This window comes from Puma concolor, chromosome A1 (assembly GCF_028749965.1).
Source record: "Puma concolor isolate L17-30 chromosome A1, mPumCon1.1.hap2, whole genome shotgun sequence".
Lineage (NCBI taxonomy): Eukaryota > Metazoa > Chordata > Mammalia > Carnivora > Felidae > Puma > Puma concolor.
Window position 1 is genome coordinate 69,118,056 of NC_141667.1, and position 26,780 is coordinate 69,144,835.

General features: G+C 38.2%; 1 protein-coding gene across 2 annotated transcripts in view; it reads right to left on the reverse strand.

Moving 5' to 3' along the window:
• The window catches only part of CAMK4 (calcium/calmodulin dependent protein kinase IV), a 222,421-nt gene that overhangs the window by 29,612 nt on the left and 166,029 nt on the right, over window positions 1–26,780 (reverse strand). For both annotated transcript variants that reach the window (XM_086684346.1, XM_025924388.2), the window contains 2 exons: window positions 3,936–4,026; window positions 1,820–1,894 (listed from right to left, as the gene is read on the reverse strand). In XM_086684346.1, coding sequence (XP_086540472.1) covers window positions 1,820–1,894; window positions 3,936–4,026 — 166 coding nt within the window. The remainder of the gene's footprint in view (window positions 1–1,819; window positions 1,895–3,935; window positions 4,027–26,780) is intronic.

The window sequence follows — 26,780 nt, forward strand, 5'->3', positions numbered from 1 at the left end:
ATGGTATGCTTTACTAGTTTTTTTTTCCCCCCCTGGTAATGGGAATCTTACTCAAGTCTGTGCTAGAGATAGTGAGCGGTCTAATGCAATACTTATGCTTAGTAACAGGACGCTGAATTCATTTGGGGCAGCAACATGTCCAGCCAAAAGACTCACTCTGGTAGTATGGAGGCTGTAACCAAGTACTGGCCAATAAGAGAGAAGTGGAAGTGACGTGGATCTTTAGCAAGTCTATTTAACAAAGAAAAGGTACACCCTTTTTTCCCCCTTCCCCCCTTCCTGTCACAGAGAATGTGGATGTAATGACTGATTGCAAGCAGCCATTTTGGACTGTGAGGAAGCATGCTAAAGAATGGTAGAGCAAGATAGAAAAGGCCTGGACCCCTGGCACTGAGATCCACAGAGCCTTACCTGGAGAACCCACCAGGATTGCCTTTCACTAGACTTTTAACATAACAGAAATCAACTTCTATCTTTCATAAGCCACAGTTACTTGGAGTTTTCTGAATTTACTCCTAATTGGTAGTCTACTCTTGCCAAAGAGTTAAAGGTCCAGAACAAGAATATTTGGCACAATGTAAAGATATAATAGAAAGACAGGTATACTTAATTCTGTGTAATTACTGGGTCTATGAACAATTGAGCTACAAGAACATAATATTTTAGATTCAGTAGGGAAATTAACTAGGTAAAAACAAAATAATAAAAAGTTTATTGTGAATATGTGGATTCCATATGTGAATATGGAAACATGGAGAAAGATGAGGAAGAATTCATAAGGCTATTAATACTGATTACACATAGTTGGATTTTTACTTCCTGCAATGACCGAGTAATACTTTTGAGGTTTAAAAAACTAAAAACAAGACAAAACAAAACAAAAACATTTTAAGATGTAAATAATAACTGATAAATATTTCTATGAAGGAAAATTATATTGGTTTATCTATATTGGCTTTTTTGAAGAGGGAATTGTATAAATCTGTTTTTAGGCCCTTGGATACCTGGATTCTCATCTCTGACCCACTAACAACTAGATGTGGAATCTTGGGGAAGTCATACTCTAGAACTCAAAATGAGAAAGTTAGTAAATGAACTTTAAAGCTTCTTCTAGCACTAAAATTCTGTGAACTTAATCATATATTTGCTTCAGTGGATATCTAACTGTACCTTCTATAGTCTGATGTGCATGAATTCAAACATTGTTAAGTTAGTTACGTGGTTCTTAGGAGTGAGGACTGTCACACAGTCCATCTCTAGAGACTGGGGGACTCTGGAGGGGCAACCCCACCTGAAGCCTTTATCTTAATAAGGCTAGGCGAGTGCCATCAATGAGGACTAGGGACTACCCCAATCTCACTGTTATCCTATACGCCCTTTGAATTAATGACACACTCCCTCCTCACCCACCCTCCCAAGTAAAAGCAAACAAGGAAAGTGACAGGAGGACTCATGGCTCTATTTCCAACCACAAATAAGGTTGTTTCCCTGCCCTCTTTCTTGATGATTGTCCTTCTGCTTCGAAGTGGGTTCAAGAGTAGCTACTGCCCAGGAGACAGGTGCAGAGCACCAGCCCTTTTTCCTAGGGCTCCTTCTTTCCCTTCTTTTCTAAGAAGGGGGCCCTAAAACCAACATCATTGAACCCCTCATGTAGAACAAGAGGTGGTCTAAGTATCATTTATACACGCCTTCCTCATGGAGACTCACATCACACTGTAAGCATTTTAAATAGAGATATTAGGAGTTAGAAAATTAGATCGTGAAGTAAAAATCGATTTCAAATAACAATAAAAGTAATTATCAGTATTAAAGAGCATACCGCAGTACCCTGGGGTTCCACACACTGTCTTCATGAGCACTTGATGTTCCACAATTTTAGAGAGTCCAAAATCAGCTAACAACACAAGAGAAACATTTAATGAAACAAGTCTTTTCTCAGCTTTTATAAGATGACAGAATATTTCTGTTATTCAAAATAAAACAGATTTATTTGTTTTTGTATTTGATGATGGATGGATATGTAGAAGGGGACCAGTCACATGGGAGAGGGAACTAAAAAAATAAAATAAAATAAAATAATAATAATACCAATTCAAGTCTTGCTTTAAATTTGAGAAAAATATGACTCCCAAATACATTTTATGCTCTATAATCCCTAGTGTTTAGCAAATTACCTCTTTTTTCTTGAAGTAATAGTTGCAATAGATACATTTTGTCTAATATTAATTCTGAGATTTATGAAACAGTAACTCTAAAGTATAATATAGTGATATAGAATTAGTAATCCCTTGGACAAAATCAAAATAAAAAATTAGGTTTTCATGAATGTCAAAGAAATTAACAGAAATATTAAAACATTTATTCTGCTTCAAAATAATGTCATTCTTTAGTGTATTTTATGGATAAGGATTTACTCTCATATGAGAGATATAACACTTTTTTTGGGCAAAAGTCCTTTTTATTTATTCCTCAGAATATTACCTAGATAAAACACTACCAAAGTTGCTACCATTATGGTCTGTTTGCTGGGCTACATCTCTCTCACTCAGGAAACATCAGGAAACCATTCAAGGCCACTCTTCAAGAGAGGCAGGTGCAGAATTGATGCCATTTTAGACTTCAAAGATAAACCCACATTTCCACGGAGGTGCTGATCCTTATCAGGGAAAGCAGCAGGAAGTCCTTCAGAAAGAAAGCCTCTCCTGTCTAAATTAGTATCTATCCATCCATTTAAAGAAATTTCTTTAAGGATAAAATCTTTGAAAGTGATGTCAAAGGAAATGGAAGTCTCCCCGCCGTTCACTGCCTTTCAGGAGTGATTATAAGAACAGGACGGCTGCCTAGCAGGGCTTTGGTATTTTTTTTCTTTGAGTTCTTGCATTCATAAAGCACATTATGTTGTCTGAGCTCTTCTATGATATGTATAACTTAATTTTCAAAGATGTTAACACTTCTAATGCAGTGAACTGATCAGATTAACATTACACAGGCCAGCACCAAAAGAGCAATGTCCTTCACAGGATTTAATGCAGATCTACTAAAGGAGGATTCATATAAAATAAATTTTATTATTATTATTTGCAAATGAAGATTTGCTTTGGAAAGTAGCACTTAACACATGTATATTTTTTTTCTAAAATGCTGATTTAAGGAACCCTTTGAACAGATGGGAGTTGCACAAAGTTCATCTTTGTAGTTCTTCAAAATGCTTACTGGTAGAAAAAACAAGGTTTCCAAAGTCAAATAAGGTTTGGGAAAAACCTCACAGTACACTAATTTAGATGTCAGTTTACACATTAGCATTTTTAAAGTTCTGGGAAGTCCTGCAAAAATAAAAAATCATGTTTAAGTTGGCATTTCCTACCTTATTTGACCAACCTTAGCACTTCCACAAACAACTCCCATTTCCCACAAAGGGAATTACAGTAGTTACCCCTGTTCACTCAGCTGAGGAACCAGTGTTCTGTGGAGTATACTTTGGGAAATACAGATCTCAATTTTCTCTGTTCACATAAACAAGCGACTCAGACCCTAAATTCAAGAATATGTACTAAGCATTTTGTGTCGAAGTTCTTGAATATCTAAAATTAATCTCCAACTGATTTGTGGAATAAAAAGTAACAAAAAAAGAAGTGCTATGTTATCTGTGATTTTCTTCTGTATAAACTTATCTACAAAATACACCATCACCCCCTGGAGTCCCTGCCATTTCTACAAGCTACGTTTCCTTTGTGTTCAGCACTGGAGCACCTCCTAGGCACTGATTCCAGAAAGAACACAAACTTCCCAAATAATGCATTATTCCTTTACAGACACCAAATATTCAAGGAAATTAAATGGAGGCAAAACCGGATGGAGCAGTATTTAAAAATTCCATGAAATAAATTTCTTCTACTCTGGGAAAGGAGTCATGAGACATTAGGAAATGTCCTCACCGATTTTGAGTGGTGCATCTGGGGCTGGAGTTGCATAGAGAAGATTCTCTGGTTTGAGATCACGATGGACAATCCCATTTTCATGTAGGTACTAAATAGGGAAAATAATGAAGTAACATTACAGTAATTGTACTTAATGGTTCCAACATTCATGTTTAATCTTTTCAGAATTAGAATTATCTTTACTAAGTCATGTGATTCGACAACACACATATATGATGATTTTAAAAATAAACACCATAAAGGAAAACAAGTTTATACCATACATAATTCAAGAACAGCTGACAGTTACTTGAAAGTGAAATGAAGTTTAAAGTGTATAAAACCGGGGCGCCTGGGTGGCGCAGTCGGTTAAGCGTCCGACTTCAGCCAGGTCACGATCTCGCGGTCCGTGAGTTTGAGCCCCGCGTCAGGCTCTGGGCTGATGGCTCAGAGCCTGGAGCCTGCTTCCGATTCTGTGTCTCCCTCTCTCTCTGCCCCTCCCCCGTTCATGCTCTGTCTCTCTCTGTCCCAAAATAAAAAAAAAAAAAAAGTTGAAAAAAAAATTTTAAAGTGTATAAAACCAACTGCCAGAAATAAATATTTACTCCTCAGAGAATTTTAGTTGTAGCTCTCTTTATGCATATTACCATATCAGTTCAAATCTAATTATTATTATAATAAGTCAAGGCTCTATGTATTGAAGTCTGTCTGATTTATATCTGAAAAGCATAATTGTGTGTCATCTCAGAAGCTCACAACCACAGCAAAGACTTACTAATTATTGCTTGAACAGACATTTAGATGTGAGTAATTATTATAGAAGACTATCCTTAATATGATAAATATTGCTTAAAGATGATGAATGCTCTCATAGGCTCTTCTGAGGATTAGTAAATCCAGCTATCAATATAGAGTAGTATATTGGAGACAACCTTAAATTAAAGATCACCTCTAGCAATTCCACTCATTTTATTATATTTTAAATTATTTCATAAATTATGTGTTATCACACATGTAACATACTCTCGCTGTGATTGTGGAGGTCTTACCTGATCCTGCTTCCCCTGGTTTTAGATCCCTCTCCAAAAGTAATCACTCATCAGTTTGAAATGGTTTTAACTTTTTTCTATGAATTCACAAACATGAATGTATGTATGCAAGGAAATATCCCTGATTTTTCCATTTTCTTATATAAATGCATGATTAATATTAATTTTTATACTGCTTTTTTCACACAATATGTCTTTGAAACCTTTTCCACAAATCACTACAGCTCAATCTCTTTACCACTTGTTGTATCCATTTCATTGGAAGCATCATAATTTATTTTGCTAGTCCCTTTCTGATGGACATTTAAGTTTTTAAAAATTATAAATAAGGCAATAATAAGCCTTCTATCCCTTGGATATTTGGCTAGTTTTGCTGGTGTTTCTCTAGGACAGATACCTGGAAGCAGGTATGGTGGGGTCAAAAAGTAGATTTTAAATTTTAATAAATACTGCAAAATTATTCTCTGAAAAGACTCCATCAATATCTACTCCCATCAACAGTGTGAATATTTATGTTTTCCTGACATCTTCACCAAATCTGTATTTTTAACCTTTGCTGGGCTTCAGTGTAAATATTGTATCTTAGGTTTGGTTAAATTTGCCTTTCTCTGTTTACTGGTATAGTACATGCTTACTGGTTTTCCTCTTCTATGAACTGCCTGTTTATATCCTTTGCCCATTTTTCTGTTGGGTTGGGAGAAAAAGTTGCCAGTGTACTTCAGTATTTCTCCTTTCCTATCTTCTATGGGAAGGGAAGGAGCCTTCTCTCTTTGCAAGCCAGGTAACAGAAGGTGGATAGCTTCAAGGTCACAATTTGTGGTGCTTGACGTGTCAGTGATTTGGGGAAACAGGAATTGATATCCAGCTCACTCATGAAAAAGAGATAGTTGGAGTAGGTGAGTGAGGAGAGAGGGCCCCAATGAGATTCAGCTACTCTCAAAGAATAGCTGAACATAGGTGCAGTTATCTCATGAGGGTTCAATGTAGACTGTGCAGAAGGGAACCAGACATGAGTCTCCTTGAAGAATGTTTCCTGCTGGGGTGATGCCATCTCATTTCAGCATCACAGGAAGCAGAACATGGGGAAGGTGACAGCAGGCAGTTGAGGAACCAGTGACTCCTCAGAGCACCTGAGGTGAGAGAACTCCCCCGCAATGGGTCTCTGTAGAGCCATCAGTGGTGTCCCATAGGGAAAGAACCCTAGGCATTGTAACCTGCCATCCCCGGAGATCACAGATGCCAGATCATAACTGTAGCAGTCTGGTGACACCTTTCTTCACTGTCCTTCTCCTCTCCCTCTCCTGTCACCCTCACAGCAACTTTAGAAGGAACACAATCAGTCGGTGGGTAAAAAGCAGGAGGAAGAGAAGAAACTAACAAATATTCCTATCTCCTATATTTAGAAATTATAGATCTCTCATGTCCACGTTGGGGGAAGGAAGACATTTAAAAGTTGGATGAGTCTAAAATTTTTGTCTTTTCCTTATGCAAGAGTGCCTGGAAAAATTATGGGAATAGCTTGAAATTTTATTCATGAAGGAGAGGAATGGGTTCAGAGTGGATCTGCCAGGACAATGGTGAGATAAAATAAAATTGCTTTTGCTCATGTCTCACCAGGCTGAGCTCACTCCTTACAGTAGATAATGATCACATATAGACAATAATACCATACGTGCCCTATGCACGTCCTATACTCCAAGCACTATTACAAACACCTCGTACTTGCAAATCCTATAACGCTTGTTCTGCAAATAAGAAAACCGAGGCAGAGAGAGGCCAAGAGATGTGCTCAATGTCACAACTAGATGTGTGGAGCTGAGTGAGGTTCAGACGTAGGTGTCCGGAAGTGGAGGCCATAGCCTTGTCTATTATGTGACTCCCAAGCAGATGCTGGACTGTGTGGGGTGGGAATGAAAGGAAAATCACAAAGATGGCGAGGAGAGGAACATGATGGAAGGAGAGGGAAGGTAATGGCAGGGGAGGAGAAGTGAGAAGGCAGAGGGCCATGCTCAGCCTTGAGTGACACCCAGGGAAAACCCACCAGATCCCTGAGGAGGAAGATGCTGTATGTTGTATAAGCTGAGTTTGAAGGCAACAATACAAGTTTCTCATACAGTTGCTTTGGAACACACCTAAGAATTGCAGTTTGGGATCAAGAGAAAATATTGCTCTCCCACAGTCTAACCCAATTTAGAAGCTCCATTCCGTTGGGAAGAAAATGACAGTGAAGATAGCAACACAATAACAACAAATGAGATAAACTTACAAGTATTGGTTTAGCAAAGTACTAATTATTTAAAGATGTTCACCAACTACTGTTCTGGCTTTCTAGAACAGAAATGGTAGTTTTGTGTTCTAAGTCCAAATTAACACGAAACAAAACAAAATGACACCATTTGGCACTTCATAAAGGAGAGCTAGACCAGATAACAGAAGAAAATTTTTAGAGAAAATGATAGACTTAGGAGCTATGCACCAACCGAAGAACAAATTTAAAGACAAAATAAAGCAATGAAATACTGAAGGTCATGATCCTGGCTTTTAAAAATATAGGCAGGGATTAATTACTATCAATTACTTGGTGCATAAAGATTATTAAAAGTCGAGACACAATCATGTACAAATGTTGTAGGAGTCATTTAAATGTATTCGACTGACAAACATGGCAGGAATCATTATTTTATTTTTGCTTAGACCCACTGACTGCTTTTAACCTATAGTTAATACTTTTACCTTTTACATTATCTCTAGTCAGGAAGCCATGCAAAAAAGAAAAGGTGGAACATGATCTTTTGCCTTCCCCCCAAAAGATACAATTGTTAGAAGCAGCAGCAACCTTTTAGAACACCAGATCTCAAACCTTTTGGTCTCAGGACCCTGTTAGAGTAAAAACAATTATTGAGAACCTCAAAGAGCTTTTGCTTATGTGAGTTATATCTAACATTAGTTACTATGTTAGTAGTTAAAACTGAGAAATTAAAAAAAAATCCTAATTTATTTAAAAAAAACAATAAACTAATGACACATGAACATAAACATTTTCTAATAAAAATAACTATTTTCTAAAACAAAAAATAGTGAGTGCTGTGCTATTGTCTTAAAATTTTACGAATTTCTTTAATTTCTGGTTTAATAGAAGATGGCTAGATTCTCTTATCTGCTTCTGCACTGTCTACTGCAAAATCACACATCATTCAGACTCTGGAATATTCCACTGTACTTTCATAAGTGAAGAGAAATGTCTTCATATTATGACAACATACTTCTGACCTCACAGACCCTCTGAAAGGCAACTCAGGGACCCTCCAGGAATCCTCAGACTGTACTTTGAAAATTTCTGTCTCAGAGCATCTGAGGATATAAAAAGAGCAGTTTAAGGGCTGAATAATAGGCACACTGCCCTTTATATTTAAATGAAATACACACTTCTAATCTCACCAAGCACTAATCTTATCTCGACACATCAAGATCACTGCACACGGAGAAGTGAAAAAGAAATTAAGGGGAAAAATGCCCCTCAAAATTGTGTACTCATGGGGAATTGTACAAAGACATTTTATGATATCATATTAATGATACAGAACTGATTAAAAAATATCTAATTATGGAGAAAGAGACCTTATCAAGATGCTGCTGATCTTAGCTACTGATCATTTAAATCACAGGGATTCAATACAAACAGACAAAAGGATTAGAGACATTGAGAAACTTGAGACAACTGGATATTCCAGAACAAACCAAGTGTTCAAAGTAATCATAATTAAAGTAAACCAAACACAAACGAGGAAACCTTGAAAACTAAACACCGTTTTGGAAGAAGACCTCTATAACCTAACAATTTAATGGACAGGAAATAATAAATCTGACAACAACTGTAGCATTTAACTACTGAATCGTGACTAATTGTAACCTATTTTAATAAAGAAACTGGAAGAGCAGATAACTAGGTATATATGAATTTACTTAAAACTTTAAGGAATAAAAAGAAGGAAAAGGAGGAGGGAAAGGAAGAGGCAGAGAAGCACAATTAATTTACTGGCTCAATTTTTAAAAAGTATATTATCTGTTTAGAAAAAAAGCATAAAATGACAAATATTTTATACGCAGAGTAATTAAGATAGGCAACAGGTACGTTTTTAAGGATTAGGCAATGATGCATTTAATGCACTGGTACCAAGGGCATACCTTTGCTAAGTTCTGTTTCAGTATTATACCCTCAGTTTTGAGGAAGGGTTGATAAAAGAAACAAACATAAGAAGGTTTTTGTGGCATTGTTTTTGAAATAATTATTGAAGAATAACACCATGAGAGGCACTTTGGGGCCATATACCCCCAAGCATGCTATTTATTAGCTGTGTGACCTGGAACAATCTGTCTACCCTTCACCTCCCGGTTTCCCTCTCTGTAGCACCCACTTTGAAGGTTGCACTGAGAATCAGAGGTTAGGCATGGAGACACTTAGCATGGAGTGGACATTCTGTTCTATAAATGGTAGCTGTCAGGAGCACCCTACCACTGTTGTTCCATGTCTCTTGTACAATAAATTACATCCGAAATCCTTTGAGATTTGGAAAACTTGCTCTTTCCTGAAGTACCAAAGAACACTTTAATGGGAAAATATTTGCTTTTTATTTCATCACATTTTCTTCTTCTGTTTTGGTGGCCCCAAACTCAATGTACAAGAGGTTTCAGTTACAATTACTAGCCTGGTTTAGAATATTTACTTCTCCCTCTCTCTTTTTTAAAATTCCCTTTTCCACTTTAATAGCTTTACTTTGTATGCCTTTTTCACTTAATTTGCCACAGCTCCTGTTCCCAAGAAGATGCAATGATAAATCACAGAGTAATAGAATATAATATATATTAGTCTTCTTCACCCTTGAAATAGGTCTAAGGGAAATACAGACTTAAGTTGCTGTATCTGTGTTCACAGTTTCTAAGAGCATTTAGAAGTCAGAAGTGAAACAAAGTATATGCCAATTAGGATTTGAAGCATTCTTACTATATCTGTTCTCCATTGTAACACAAAGAATTACTACGATAAATAGTATTTGTCACTGATAAAGAGGAGCATTTCACAGCCTGTTGTTTCCCTTATGCTCCATTCTCCTTCTCGGGGCTCTTCTTCAGGAGCCGTCCTTGGGTGCCCCTGGGTGCCGCTCAGGGTCCTCCTCCACACCCCTCTCCCTACTCAGAGGCACTGCCCCATCACTACTGCCTTTTCTCCCACGTCTGCTATTCCCTCTTTTTTTGCTTTCATCATACACATACCTCCAGAATGAACAGTATCACCATCAAAAGGAAACAGGAAAAAGAAATCAACCATCACCTCCATGGTCTCTCAAATACACACATTCCCCTCCTGCTCTAGCTGCACTCAGCTATACCCTACTCTCCTCAGTCTCCACTCCCCATTTCCATTTTCTTCCCTCTCATTTTCTTTCAACACACTACCGTTTCATTTCTGACCTCATCAAACCTAACACACACTTTCTGACTCTTTATCTGACCTGTCTGGCCTCTGAGCACACGGACTTGTCTCTCACTTGGACTCTCATTGCCTGGGGCTCTTGCCACACTGGCCGCATGGTGCTCCTCACCTCTGCTCCCCCCTCAGTCTCCTCCCCAGGCCCTCTGTCTCAAGACTTGCTCAGCACCCTTCTGCTTTTCCTTTGGTTTCCAGAGTTCAGCTCATCTAAAGCCACAAATAAAGGTATCACTTATCCAATGTGCCCCAAATCTCTATTGCCTTCCCCAACTTCTCTGTGGCTCTGATTTGAGAGAACTTTCTACTTCCCATTCCATTTGAATGTCTCACACATGTTTCAAGGTCAACACGTCCAAAATCAATTTAGTATTTACCCTAAATTTACTCCTGCTGTACCTGTATTTCCAAACCCAATGAATGACAGCATCCTTTTGATCAAGCCAGAAACCTGGGTTTACCTAACTTCTCCATCTCCTTTATCAACACGTCCAGTCCATGACCCATGACAGTAAGTAGCTCTCGCTCCTTAGTGCCTCATGTATTGGCCTCTTGTTCCTACTTATCCGCTCTTGCCTTCAGCCAGGCCACAAACATGGCTTCCCTCTTGATTACTCTGGTGACTAGCTTAATTACCAGCTCCCCAACTTCCAGGGTTGTTCCCATGCAGCCCATGCTCCACACGGCCATGACAATCATTTTTAAAAAGTGCAGTTTTGGTCACGTCATTCCCCTGCTTAAAATCTTCAGCATCTTTCCATTGCTTTGGTCATGCAGGGTAGCAACAACGTTGCATTTGATTTTGCATCTCTTGAGCAGGGACCAAAAACTCTCCAGGGGTCAGGAAGACACCCTAAAAGAATGAAGGAAGTTGGCAGAGTGTAAAATAAAAGGAAGGCACTGGGAAGTCCTAGGGACTGCATCTGCCCCTGGAGAGCATGACTCCTTACAAGGAGAAGGCGACTCAGATTCAGCCAGGCAGGAATGCAGGCCCCATGTTGCTAGCTCTTTTGATTTTTAAATTTTTTTTTTTTCAACATTTATTTATTTTTGGGACAGAGAGAGACAGAGCATGAACGGGGGAGGGGCAGAGAGAGAGGAAGATACAGAATTGGAAACAGGCTCCAGGCTCTGAGCCATCAGCCCAGAGCCTGACGCGGGGCTCGAACTCACGGACCGCGAGATCGTGACCTGGCTGAAGTCGGACGCTCAACCGACTGCGCCACCCAGGCGCCCCAAAAATGTTTTATTATTTATTTTTGAGAAAGAGACAGAGAAGAAGTGGGGGAGGGGCAGAGAGAGAGGGACACACAGAATCTGAAGCAGCTCCAGGCTCCAAGCTGTCAGCACAGAGCTTGACATGGGGCTCAAACTCATGGACTGTGAGATCATGACCTGAGCTGAAGTTGGATGCTTAACCGACTGGGCCACCCCGGTGTCCCTCGCTCTTCTGATTTTAAAGGAAAGATAGAAATTCAGATTTTTTAATGTAAAATATTACAAATTTTAAATGTTGGCACTTAAGTTGAAAATTTTAAAAGCCTGTGCAGGGTACAAACAAAACACCCTGCAGTCTGTGATTCCTGCTTTGGAATTTAAAACAGGACTTGGCGCCCGGCAGATGCTCAATAAACATTTGGGAAGTATAAGTTTATGAATAAATAAACGAATTTTGTTTCTGACTCTGCTTCTTAAATTAGATATCTACTACTGTGCTTGTAGCCTTCTCTTCTGCTATACTCTTCCTGAGCTTGTCTGTCTATTCCTTTCCCTCCAGCTACTTTTTATAGCCTCCCCAAAAGTACACATGTGTGTAAAAAAATTGTGGGTAGGGTTATAATTAATTTTAGTTTTTTCTTTTTTTTTAAATTTTAAAAAATTGTTTTAATGTTTGAGGGAGAGAGAGAGAAAGCGTGCAAGTAGGGGAGAAGCAGAGAGAGAGAGAGAGAGAGAGAGAGACATGGAATCCAAAGCAGGCTCCAGGTTCTGAGTGCAGAATCTGATGTGGGGCTCAAACTCACGAACTGTGAGATCATGACCTGAGCTGAAGTTGGACACTCAACTGACTGAGCCACCCAGATGCCCCTTTTTAAGTTTTTTTTTTAAGTTTATTTATTTTGAGAGAGAAAGAGACCACAAGTGTGGAGGGGAAGAGAGAGAGAGAGAGAGAGAGAGAGAGAGAGAGAATCCTAAGCAGGTTCCTCACTGTCAGTGTGGAGCCTGATGTGGGGCTTGAACTCACGAACCATGAGATCATGACCTGAGCCTAAATCAGTAGTTGGATGCTTAACCAACCGAGCCACCCAGGTGCCCCAATTTTAGTTTTTTATTATATGAAAGTTAACTATAAACATTATATATTACTTGGGTAATGAATTTTTAAAAACATAAATTTTATATAATTGGCAGGCATTTCATGTTGGCTTGTCCTGAATACCATGCATCTACTATGAATGATGTTCTCCGAATATGAATATGTACATTGAGATGGTAACTATGTCTGGTCTCATATGAACTAAACACATGATGCCATTAATATTGCTAGTAGTTTAAGACTGCAAAGACTATTCCATGATACTATCTAAAAAAGATGTTCTAATTCAAACTGTTGTTTTCTTAAGCTCCAGGCCCATATATCCACCTGCCCAGGTCTCATTTCCAGCTGGCTGTTTCACAGACACCTTACATTCAATACGTCCCAAACTGAACTGTTGAGCGTCTTCCAGCCCTATTCTTTCCATTCTTCCCACCTCAAAATGTGATGTCTCAATCAACTCAAGTGTTCAAGTCAGAAACTGTTTCTCTCTTCTCCCCCAGTAGCCTCATCCAAGTCATAGTAGAGTGCTGTGAATTCTAATTCCAAAATGTCTCCAGAATCACTTTGCCTTTCTCCATGGCATTGCCATGAGCTTAGCTAGACCGCCACAGTATTCCCTTAACCCTCTTTGATTTCCAACAGGCCCTACCTTCAATCTATTCTCCACACAGCAACATAGGTAATCAGGTCACTTCTTCTCCTTGGGAAGCTCTTCAATGGTTTCCCATTACTGTATCCTAGCTTTCAAGGCCTTGGTCACCTGGCTCCAGCCTTCCCCTCCAGCCTTATATCCTGCTATTTCCCCCTTTCTTGCTCTGTTCTTCCCATACTGACTTTCTTTCAATTTCTCTCAAGCCCCATTCCCTCCCCTACCCCCATCTCAGCATCCCTTTCTGACTGCCCCCACTTTCTGGAATGCTTTTTTACATGTTTCTACCTGGCCAGCCCCCCACATCCTCAGGCCTCAACTATAATGTCAATTCTTCAGGGAGGCCGTATCTGTATTTCCAAACTAACATATGTGCCCACACTTATGTGCCTTCATGGATGCCTCCTACTTTTCTTTACAACATGCCTATTTCTTTACAAGCTTTATGATTAGGATGCCTCCCTCACTAGACTGAAAACCCAGGAAGACAAGGAAATTTGGATCTGGTTCCTCAGATATCTAGTTTCTTGCACAGTGCCAGGCACTAAATATGTACTCAAGAAATATTTTTGAATGATTGATAAACTCAATTTTCCTATAGACATGTATGTTGTTCTACTTTTGAGTCATTAACTTATAGATACTCAAAGAATGGTCATAATCTGCAAAGGATACTCATTTGCCATTATTAATCTTTGATAGAAGTTAAAATTTTGTGCCTACACTGTGGCACTACATTTCCATAGCAACATCACTTTGATACATTTAACTGAAATAAGGCATAGCATCTGTGCCATCTACACTGATTGGATAATAATACTTAGCCACCTCAAAGGTGCTATGAGATTTACAGCATCACTCTGGGAAAAGCCAAAACCCAATAAGAACATTTTAATTGTAAGATCAGGCAAAAGGGTGTCAACCTCATAATGACATCTTGAATACTTATATAGTTTTTGTTCTTCTAAGGTAGCATTGATAGTTATGGCTGAATTAATTTCTTTACATCCTTTGAAGTTGATCTGAATACCCAACACAACATATGCCTACTCAGGGGAGCTTGGGCAAAGACAGCTGAAAATTCATCTGTTAGTTTTCTCTTCAGTTACCTTCATGTCTAAAACATTCAAAAACTGGACTTGTCAGTGTGAGAAAATGGAAGTGAATAGTGATTTGGCCAGCTGTAATGACACGTTAATGAACAGTGGGCAAGCCAAAGTCGTCTGTTTGTAAATGAAGGTGCCCTGCTGGGCCCTGCAGTGGTGCCCTTGAAGAGCACTGAGCCTGTGCTGTCCCTGTGGTAAGTGTCCCATGGGAGCATCTCTGCTTTAGATTTGGGGTGTGGCTTAGGAGTGTCTGGATAAAACAAAGATGGGAATTTTGGAGTAGCAATGTCATGGAGAAAGGGGCAGGATGCTGACAGAGAGGATAATTAGGAATGCCACTGGGTAGGGAAACCTGAGGTGTCAAGATTAGAACACTTGATAGGCAAAGAGGTCATGAAAAACCGTCATACTCCAGCTCTTGTTTCTGATTTTGGTATGAGTCTCCTCATGTGCAAAATCAGAGTGAGGGAACAGGGATACTTTCAACAGGCTGGAAGTTCATTTTCCTGTCTATTTATATATGTGCATGTTACGAAGTCTACTAAGTACACATTTACAAGAATGGTCTAGATAGTACTGGTGGCAAGTATAATTTTATCTATACTATTTTCCTTAGATTCAACCCCAAATCCAAAACATTCACTCTTCAATGAAACACTTATCATTGTTTTCAAGAGCAATTATTAAATGAAAGATTATCATTTTAAATTATGCATGCAAAAAATTAATGGAAAAAGTGATGTGTCCTGATTTAAACAGACAAGTCTCATGCTAAAAGAGTACAAAAATGAAATCTGAAACAATGTACATGTAATCAACAAATATATCAATAAATAAAAGGTTTTTGTATATAAGACTGGAGCAAGTGCATGCTGTGGGACAACTTTCCAAGGGGCTGTTGAGAATGCTTAGAAAGGGTAAGCATGTGATAATTTCATCCTCTTATTTCCAATGCATACAGCCAGATTTCAGGAGAGATGAGAATTAAGGAATGGAGGCTATGGAAAGGCTTGGCCAATTAAATGGAAGCTGTATTCAGGAGATGGTACGTAACTGGGGGAAAGGTCCAAAAATCATCTGGAGTTACAGAGAAAGAGGCAGCAAACACATTTCTGTAACGAGAAAGAAGAGATCAGGTTGGGGAACAAAAGAAACACAGGAGCTCCTGAACCTGTGTGCTCTGGTCCAGCAGAGAGAATAGAGTCTACAGAGAGGCTTGAATGAGCAGGACTGAGGATAAAGGTAGAAAGCACTCTATGCTCAGGCAAAGTGTTGAAATTCCTCACAAGGAAGAGGAAGCTGGAAATGTTATAATAGATGACTGTACTTCAGATTACATGCTTTATATGTTAATAAGTCAAGTGGATATTTGCAGGTATATTAGAGAAAGAAAGCTTTTGGATTAAGTAAAATGTATATCAAATATCAAAGATTTTCAAAGAGTGAAAAATCTATGCATTTTTCTTGGAAAATATATACACAGATGTATAATGGCTCCTAAATCACATATGCATGAAAGTAGAATGTGGAATTAAAAAAAATAAAGAACCCCTAATATATCTTACCATTTGGTCTTTCAAAAAATGCAATCACCAAAAGCCGAAACTCTCTTTTAAACAGAAAAAGACAATACTGCCGCTCTGAATTCAGGGGGTGTCTAGACATGTAATTAAACTCTCTCTATGGTCCTAACAAAAACTGTGTCATTGTGTAATGAAAGCTACTGCATAGTAATTTAGTTTAATTACAGCTATGCTGTGTTCAATGGGCTGTGTGTGGCTAATTGATAATGTCTCAGGAGTTGGTAGGAGGAAGTTTGAATCTCTTTAAAAATCTAACAGGACAAAGAAGAGCTAGTCATTAAAAAAAGAAAACGGTATTCTGATCACAGCTCTCCTTTGCAAAGAAAAATTAAACGGCATGAATTTGCTCTTCTCCACTGCTCAGAAAATTCAGAATCAACACATAAAAATTTAAGTAAGAACTTCAGAGTGAATACTCTACCTTTGTGTCATATCTGCTCTGGAGACCTGCTGCTACCCTTGTCTTTACGCTTGACCTCTAGCCTGTGACGCCTTCAGCATTGTCAACAGAATGTATGGGAAAAGCAGTAGGTGACTACCATCTCCCATGACCGGATCAACAGGCATGATTAGGACTGGCCAGCTGTATCCATGTAAGCTTGATCTGTAGAGCATCCCAGGGCTAGAGGAATGCACCTGCAGCAAAGCAGCCAAGTGCTGGCGCTTCTTAGGCATTCCCATTTATTTCAGTCCTCTTTTCTCTCGGTAGTCTTGGTCAGTCATAATTCCACCTCCAAAATACATCCCACATCTACTCTTTCCATTTATCCTGTCACCACTGAGTACGTAAGCCTTCATATTCTATACCTGCATTATGAACATCTGTCTCCTAACCACCCCCACCCACATCCCTACACCTAGATCATCTTTCTGCAACACACGTTAACTCATTTCAATCCTCTAGTTTAAAAACAAAAACAACCCACTCTTAAGGGCTCCTCGTTGCCTATAAGTTAAAGTCTAGTATTTTCAGTATGAAAAAAAGGCCCTTCAAAATTTGCTTCCAATTTCTCACTGTGCATTATCCTGGGACATTCTTACCATGCACTGACTACACCCACAGCCTTACTTACTATTCCTAAATCATCCCATACATATTCCCACTTGGTTCCTAAGTAATAATAAGCTTTCATGTGCCAAACTGTATTTTCTAAAGATTCTTGCAACAATATTACACATCCAAATGCTCTTCCAGAATGTTGCCACCTCCCATCTAGAGGTGGAGTCTAATTCTCCTTGAATCTGGTCTGTGACTTGTTGGAAACCAACAGAATGCAGTGGAAGTGAAGGTGTGTATCTTCTGAGGTTAGATCATAAAAATCAATGCAGTTTCTACCTTGTGCGCTAAATCCTTATTTTTAGATCCCTAAGCTGCCACACAAAAAGTCTTACAATCCTATGGCCGCATTGCTTTAAGAACATTGGGAAACACACAGAAGCCATGTATATAGCTTTTCCAGTTGATAGTCCCTGCTGAGGTCCTGTGTGGCAGACATTTCAACTGCCAGACATGTGAGTGAAGACACCTGTAACTGATTCCTGTTTCCAGACATCAAACCACTAAACCTTTGAGTCTCCCAGCCCAAACTCCAGACATTACGGAGCAGAGATAACCGTCATTCCCACCATGTCCTGTCTAAAGTCTTGACACAGAGAATATGTGAGTACAATAAAGTGGTTGTTTTAAGCTGGTATGTTTGGGGATAATTTGTTAACGTGGCAATAGTACCTGGAACACTACTTCATAACCCAGATTATACACCATTTCCTCTGTGTGATTTCTCCCAAGCAAAGCAAATATCAGTTTCTCTGCTTCTCCCAGTAGCATTTTTCTTCATATCCCTGTAATACTTTGATATAATACTCTGATATAATTGTGTACTTGTCTATCAAAGTAACAGATAAATTCCTTGAGAGAAGGGGTTATTTTATTCACCTTTGTACCCACAGACTCTAGGCAAAAGGTCTGGTTTGTTTTTGATAAATGTCTGTGAAAAAATGAATGAAAGAGTGAATAAATGAATGATCAGAATTATGGGCTGAACGAGGCTCTATGACAGGCCTCAACGAACAGACACAAAACCCCAGGGAACAGCTAGAACTCATTCTAAGGTTTACCACATACTGGCACTTATTTTTGTTAAACAAATGAAATGGTATAACTATCAGGGCTGTGATAGGAAATCTCTCCTAATCCCTCTGGATTAGAATGTCCTATGTCCATCCCAATTCATAACCTTGTGTGGCTCTGTGTTCAAGAAACTTGGTGAACTCAACTCATCCTGCTCTTTGTTTAAGACAATATTAAACAATATAGCTGCCCTTGGAGAGCGTGCTGGAAAGTGAATAAAGCATAGATTGGTCAGCTCCATTTTATAGTGCATAACCAAATCTACTCTGGTATTGTATGTATACTAGTGATGAATTCTATTAGGTTGTGTATGACGAATAAAGGCCTTATTTTGCCTTCACTTTTGAAAGTTATTTTCACCAAGTTTAGAATACCAGGCTGCTTTTTTTAAATAATGCTTTGATGTCTCTTATTTGCATTCTTTCTCTTTTTTTAAGTTTATTTATTTTGAAAGAGAGAGAGAGTGAGAGAGCACATATGTACATGTCGGTGAGGAAGGCAGGGAGCAGAGAGAGAGGGAGAGAAAGAATCCCAAGCAGACTCTGTGCTGTCAGCAAGGAGTCTGATGTGGGGTTTAATCCTACACACTGTGAGATCATGACCTGAGCGGAAACCAAGGGGTGGACACTTAACCGACTGAGTCAGCCAGGCGCCACTTAGTTGCATTATTTCTGATGAAAATTTAATGTCATCCTTTTCTTTCTTCTTCTGATAGAATGTGTCTTTTCTCTGGATGTTTTTTATGGTATCTTATTTTAGTTCTAAGAATACTGAATATGCTGTGCCTTGGTATCACATTCTTCATGCTCCTTGTGCTTGAAATTTCTTAAGATTCTTGGATGTGTGGCTTTATAAGTTTCATTAAGTTTGGAATAATTTGCATATTATTTCTTTTTTTTTTTTTTTAATTTTTTTTTCAACGTTTTTTATTTATTTTTGGGACAGAGAGAAACAGAGCATGAACGGGGGAGGGGCAGAGAGAGAGGGAGACACAGCATCGGAAACAGGCTCCAGGCTCCGGGCCATCAGCCCAGAGCCTGACGCGGGGCTCGAACTCACGGACCGCGAGATCGTGACCTGGCTGAAGTCGGACGCTTAACCGACTGCGCCACCCAGGTGCCCCTGCATATTATTTCTTTAAATATTCAATCCCCCATTATTCTTCAATGATTCCAGTTATATATATATATATATATATATATATATATATATCCAGTTATATATATATATATATATATATATATATATATATATATATATCCAGTTATATATATATATTCAAACATATATTTGAAGTTGTTCCAAAGCTTACTGATGTCATTTTTTCTTTGTGTTACACCTTGGATAATGCTATGTCTTAAAGTTCACTTTTATTTCTGAAATGTCTAATCTGCTGTTCATTCCATCCAGTAAACATTTTGTCGCAGTTTTCATCTCCCGATGTTTGATTTTGGTCTTTTTTTTGAACATGTATTTTACGTCCTCAGTCTTTCCTCTACCCTCTTGAATACATGGAACACAGTTACAGCAACTGTTTCAATGTCTCTATATACTATTTCTTTCACTTGTGTCATTTCTAAGGATATTCCTCTTGATTCATTTTTTCCACCTGCTTTCAGCCAGTCTCACTATGGATGTGCTTTTTGCATGCATTTCTCATAATTTTGACTGGGTGATAGACATTATGATTCTTAACTGGGTGCAGTTAAGTTACACTACTTGTAAACAGTGTGATCCTTTTGAGGCTTGCTTTTAAACTTTGTTAAATTCGTCTACTCTATTGGAAACACAGACTCTTCTCAACCCTAAGTGTGCTGCAAGCATTGTTCCCTCTGCTCTGTGGTTCTTTCCCTGGCCTTCTCACATGCACGTGTGGATCAGTACTCTGCAGAAGACCTGGGGGGAGTAGTATCTGCAGCTTTCCAGAGATTTCTCTCAGAGCAGCTTTCTCCTCTAGGGCACTCTGCTCTGTGAACTCTGGTCTCCTTGACCTCTCAGACTCTATTCTGTCTCCTCAACCCAGGGAGATTTCGGGGTGGCTCTTGGTTTCTCCCTCCCTATATGGCAGCCTGGAAACTCTCTTCAGGTAATTGTGGGACTCATATTACTTGTGCTCCCTTTTTCAAGGATCACTGTCCTGGGCTGCCAGATATTCAATGTCTGGAAACCATGATGCAGAGTTTTTGGTTTGTGTTTCAGAAAGAGTGTAAATTAGTCCCTTTTATTCCATCTTGGCCAGAAGCAGACAATGTCAACGTTACTCCAGACATTTGAAATGTTTCTAAATAATATTCTATCCGATACCTAAAATTGGAATTATCCTCAGTATTTGAGACCATTTTGAACCTATTACTGCCACTCATAACTGCTACCAGTTAATGCAGTTAAAGCTGCTAGGGAGAGGCGCCTGGGTGGTGCAGTCGGTTAAGCACCCGACTTCAGCTCAGGTCATGATCTCGCAGTCTGTGAGGTCAAGCCCCGCATCGGGCTCTGGGCTGATGGCTCAGAGCCTGGAGCCTGCTTCCGATTCTGTGTCTCCCTCTCTCTCTGCCCCTCTGTCTCTCTCTGTCTCAAAAATAAATAAACGTTAAAAAAAAATTTTTAAAAAAGCTGCTAGGGAAAGAAAGAATGACAACAGCAAGAAACTCTGCACTTAGTTTAATGTTGATCAAAATTTCTACGGTACTCATTTATAAGTTTCTGAGGTTTCATACTATAGCAAAGAAAAAATAGTTTCAGCTTGCTCCTTGGTTAGAAAGAATTTCTTCCCCTTTTGTGAGCCCATAGGAGTGCTTGAGAGAAGTGCCAGATGTGAAGTGCAGCCAAAGTTGTAGAGATATAAAAGATAAGAATCATATTATGTTTACGAGAGGCAATAGTGCTTGGCTTGGAGATAATCGTCTCAAAAATTCTTAAATCTACAAAATAGTTGAATCAATGTTTTAACCATTAAAGGCCATATTTCCTTCCAAGTAAAGATGATGTGCTTATTTATTATAGTCTACTTATGCAATGTTTAATTTATTAATTATAAATCTCTTAAGATTTATTGATAAAAAAAATGAACATTTACCAAAATAGGAAAAAAATGCTAAATACATGAAAGGTATAATTATTATATAAGTATATCATTAAAGCAACCTTCTTAAAGAGTTGATATGAGGAATTATATGGAAGGTTACTAATTTTTAAGTACTAGTATCAACAGTCCATTTAGTAATTAAAACGTTTCAGTGATGCTTCAGAAAATTATAAAGTAAATCAACTTTGCCTGTATATGGTGATTGTTCAGAGATTCTCTATGCTTTATGACAATTATAAAATCTCTTGATCTTTATAAAATGATCAAATGATCTATTGTGTTCTGTGGTATTTTATTTAAAGAATAGAAAATACAATTTTATCAAACTCTTGAGGGTTTCAATATGTTGAAGTTCCTTCTAAGCCTAAGTGGCCTCAACTCATATATACTTTAAAAAACATCAAGTGCCTTTCCAGGATATTAAGTCTTATTAAACAATGTTTTGGATTATAATAAATTTAGATAAGCAAGGTGTTTTACACGCAAATTCTTTTAAAGCCCTCTCTGAAGGATTACTCTAAGAATCCTAGAGCCAGTTCAGACTTTAAGAGATTATTTAGGAATCTCAAACTCAAATACTTCTAAAGGAGGGTTGAATAATACGAGAGTGAAGTGCTCGGAACTCCCATTTGAACTTAAATATTTTTATTTAACAACTTTTCTATAGCACTTCCTATGTGACAGGCACTGTTCCAAGTAATTTACCACATATACCAATCCTATTATATCCTAGGTGTATCATATTAATCCTATATATAATATTTTTATGTATAATTCCATTATCTCCATTTTACACATTAAGAACAGCCAAGTTAAATAACATGCTGAAGCTCATACAATTAGTAGCAGTTCTGGACTTTGAATTTAAATAGTCTGGCCTGGAGTCTGTGGTCTTACTCACTAGGCTGGGGAGCAGTGGCTTATGGTAAATGGAGACAGTATATCCTACCCCCAAAGCTCTTCACGATATTTGAAAGCATCGGGAGCTGCTATTTAAGCATCAGCCTGTAGTCATCAGTAGGCTCTGGAGCTGAGTATGCCAGTTAAGACCAGCCTGAATAATCAGCCCAGAAGTACTGCACTACATTTGTGCCCCCCAAAAACTGGCAAAAAAGGGCAACTACTTGTAAAGAAATACAATAATTAAATGGAAGTTGAATGTAGCTACAAAGAATTGAGTAAGTAGTCTTCTATCCAGTTTCTTACCACTGACTCACACTGGGGATGTTTCACGTTTGATGTTCCCGTCATTCTGGGTATTGATTAAGTTATAGAGCTGCCTGCACCTGGAAGAGTTACATCTGTGGAGCCATTCTTATTCCCACCTACACTTGTCCCAAAAAGAATGGAATATGCATTTGCACATATTCTTAATTTATTTGAGACAGATTTAATTTTTTAATTATAGCATGTAAAGTGATTCTCATTATGTCAAACAAGTAGCTTTCAAGAACTGAATCCAAGAGTAAAAAAGCAGAAGCAAACCTAAGAGGTACACCTGCTGCAAAGCACCTGTGTCTTTTTTTTTAAATGTGAGTTTTTTCCTGCTATGTGATCTTTAAAGTGGATGTACCTTGCTTGCCTCGTTTCACTGCTAGCCCTTGACTTCTTGCCGTGCTTAGGTCTCTGGTCATCAGTGTCTCTGGCTTTGGGTCCAACATAATTTATAGCATGGTACGGTAGGGGAAGGCAGACAGCAGAGGACCTAAGATAATAAACTCTGAAGTCATCTATGATTTTGTGTTCCAGTCCTGACTCTGCCATGAGCCAGTTATATGACCTTGGGAAAGTTACCTAATCTTTCTGAGTCTCAGTTTCTTTATCTGTGAAATTAATATAATTAGACAGCCTTATAGGTATGAAGATTAAGTAAACTGATGTACATGAAGTTTTTAGCTAAAGCTGGTCTACAGTAAGTACTTTTTTTAAAAAAATGCTTACTGATTTTTGACAGAGAGAGAGAGAGACAGAGACAGAGCATGAGGGTGGGGAGGGGCAGAGAGAGAGGGAGACAAAGAATCCAAAGCAGACTCCAGGCTCTGAGCTGTCAACACAGAGCCGGACGTGGGGCTTGAACTCACAGACTGTGAGATCATGAGCTGAGCCAAAGTTGGACGCTTCACCAGCTAAGCCACCCAGACACCCTAAAGCTTGGTCCACAGTCAGTAACACATGGTAGTGATGGCTGGTGTTACTACTATTAAGGTAGTCACACATGTGACTTGAGAGGAAGAATCTTCCTCTCAAGATTCTTCTTTCTGCTTTCTAGCAAAAGATAGCATAATCATTTAGCCTCTACCAAATGGCCTACTATATGCATAAACAGAAAGTATGAACATTGTGAATCAGTGTGTAATAGGGCTCTTTCTCAATGATATTCAACTTAAAATAAGGTGGCATTTCTGGAATTCTGCAGGATCCAGAGCCATTAAACCCTGATCGTGGCTAAGTCTCTATAGCAATAACTTCACAGGCAAAAGCAGGAAGATAATTTAAAAGTTGGATACTGTAGTTTTGAATGAATTCAAACATTCAAAGGAGTATTTCAAAGGATAGATTACACAGATTGTCAGAACCTATGACACGTTCAATATATTATTCATGAAAAAATGTAAGTGCTTCCAGGTTAAAGTGTGAGGAGTAGAAGCCAAGACTAGAATGCAAAGTGTATGTGTGAGAAATTGTGTTTTTCAACATTATTTCTCCCTGTATCTATCAGCATGTCAAGCTCTATGAAATTAGATATCTGTTCCAAAACATAGGGAAATATGCGATGTACATTTAGATTTTAAAATACATAATATTCCACGAAAAGTGCTCTCCTGCAAAACTGGATTAACACGATCATTTTTTAAAGTGGTGTGATTTTTGAAAGTAATGTGACTTAAGTTTATTGAATTATTAAATGTATTTGAAGTCCCACTGTCTTTTAGAAATCATGGCTAGTTCTAAAATATTCCTAGCACTCAAAATGCTGGGATCCTAAACAAGTTTTTTTGTAAACAATTGGATTCAAGTCAGTGAATATGTATTGTGTTTGTTATGTGCTATGAGTACACTGGGGTATAAGGTGTTGTTTGTGTGCTTGTAAGGAGGGGAGAAGGCAGAGGAAAAGGATGACAGATACAGGAGAATAAATCATTATTCCTAGCTTAGAGATAATCTGCCTCTTTCAGGAGACAGGCCCATGTACAACAAAGCAGAATACAGGGTAGCTACCAGTAAACGGCAGTGGTAGAAAAGGCACGGAGCACAGGGAAGGAAGTAGATTTGCTGAAATTCTGAATTTCTGTCTCTCAGAAAAAGAAAAATGAAAACAAAGACATGTATTTAGCTTCAGAATATCTTATAGGTGAATGAAGGGGGAGGAAGAACCTTAGATAAGGGTTCAGAAGTTCCATAAGAAATGGGCCAGAGAGTTACAGAAACCAAAATAGCTCAAATGTTCCATCTGCTTTGACTTGAAGAGATAAGTATAGGAAATTATCAAAAGCCCACAAGATTGCTTAAATTAGACTTTCTGTACACATTGAAACTTAAAAGACCCAGAATCCCAAAGGCCAATAAAGAAGACTTGTACAGATGCCAGGCAATGTGGTCAAGCCTCGACTAGGCTGGGAGTTGTAACAACTTTGGTTCCACTGTTTGTACAGCTGTTCTGAGCTGTGGTTTGGTGCACAACTGTAAGATGGGGGGAAATGCTAGTGCTGCTTTCCTCACAGGAAAAGAGCTGGGGAAACTGACACACAACTGCTTAAGTTATTGACCTTCAAGGATGAAGAAAGCATTCTTAGACCTGTAGGCAGAAGAAAGCAGACCATCTCTACGAAGGGAAATATCAAGGTGGTGTCAGATTTTTGCAAGGCAGCTTTCAGTGCAAGGAGACCACAGAGGAATGCATATAGATTGCTGAGGTGAGAGCCAGGTGTCCTGCAAATATTACAATATATCCTCCAAGTATAAAGTAGACATAAAAGTCATGAAAGAACTCAGGGGATATATTGCTGCTACGTCCTTCTGCAAACAGAAAAAACAAGAAGACACAAAGAGAGACAAAAACTCAACTACTTGAATGAATACATTCAGCCACGTACTAAGAGAAAAAAATGTGATAAAGGGCTAGTGATGAGCATCAAGACCATTTAAATGTTGAACCCAAACAAATACATAAGATATGTAAATACAAATGATATAACCCTTACCAATGTAAAACAGAGACATGACAAGAGAGAATCTGAAGGTGGAGATGAATAAAAGCAAACATATGTATGTTACTTTCCTTATTTTTTCTCAGTGGAAAGATGATATATACTGCTTAAGTTTAATGAAACATAAAATAGAAGTTGAAGGATATTGTTTAAAGTTACAAAAGTAATCCACCAGAAGAACTAAAAATATAAATGCACACATAAGCTCACTAAACTCACACCAAGATATAGAAGCAACCTAAGTGTCCATCCATAGATGGATGGATAAGGAAGATGTAATATATATATACAATAAAACAAACAGAAACAGAATCATAAATACAGAAAGCAAACTGGTGGTTGTGAGAGGAGAGGGGGTTGGAGGGGTGAAGGGGATTAATAGGTTCAAAGCTCCAGTTATAAAATAAGTAAGTTATGGGGATGAAAGTAGAGCAGAGGAAATATAGTCAATAATATTGAGATAACTGAATGGTGACAGATGGTAACTATACTTATCATACTGAGCATAGCAAGATGTATGGAATTGTCTAATCAAACTACCGGTTACCAATGGGGAGGTCAGTTGGGGGGGATGAGTAAAATAGATGATAGGGATTAAGGAGTGCACTTGTTGTGATGAGCACTGGATGTTTATGGACATGTTGAATCACTATATTGTACATCTGAAACTAACATTACACTGTATGTTAACTAAATGGAATTTAAATTAAAATGTAAAAAAAAACCCAGTTCAAATCACTATAAAAAATGAAAATTGCACAAGATAGCATAAGCAAAGCAAAACTAGGAAAAAACATTTACTTCATTCATCTATCAATATGATACAGATTACATATAAATATAGGTATCATACAGATTAAAATTTGAATATATAAGTAGCTCCTAGATACCAAGAAAAGAAAAAAAAAAAACCAAAAATCATTACAAAGAAAGCAAGAAATAGGAAAAGGTAAAGAATATGATGACTCACTCACAGAGGATTGAAAATGTCCTGTAAACCCAGGAAATATTCATGACATTTTAGTATTATAATTAGAAAAAGTACATCAAAGTAATGAATTATTTTTACCACATATATTACTCCCCCCCCCCCCCAAAAAAAAAAGACTGATGTTATCCAGGATTGGTTAGATGCATATGTTGGTAAAGAGGCAGACTCATACTACTGGCAGGATTGCAGATTGGTAAAGCCTTGCAATTTAGCAGCAACTATAAAATGTATAAAATTATTTTTTTATTTTTTTAATGTTAAT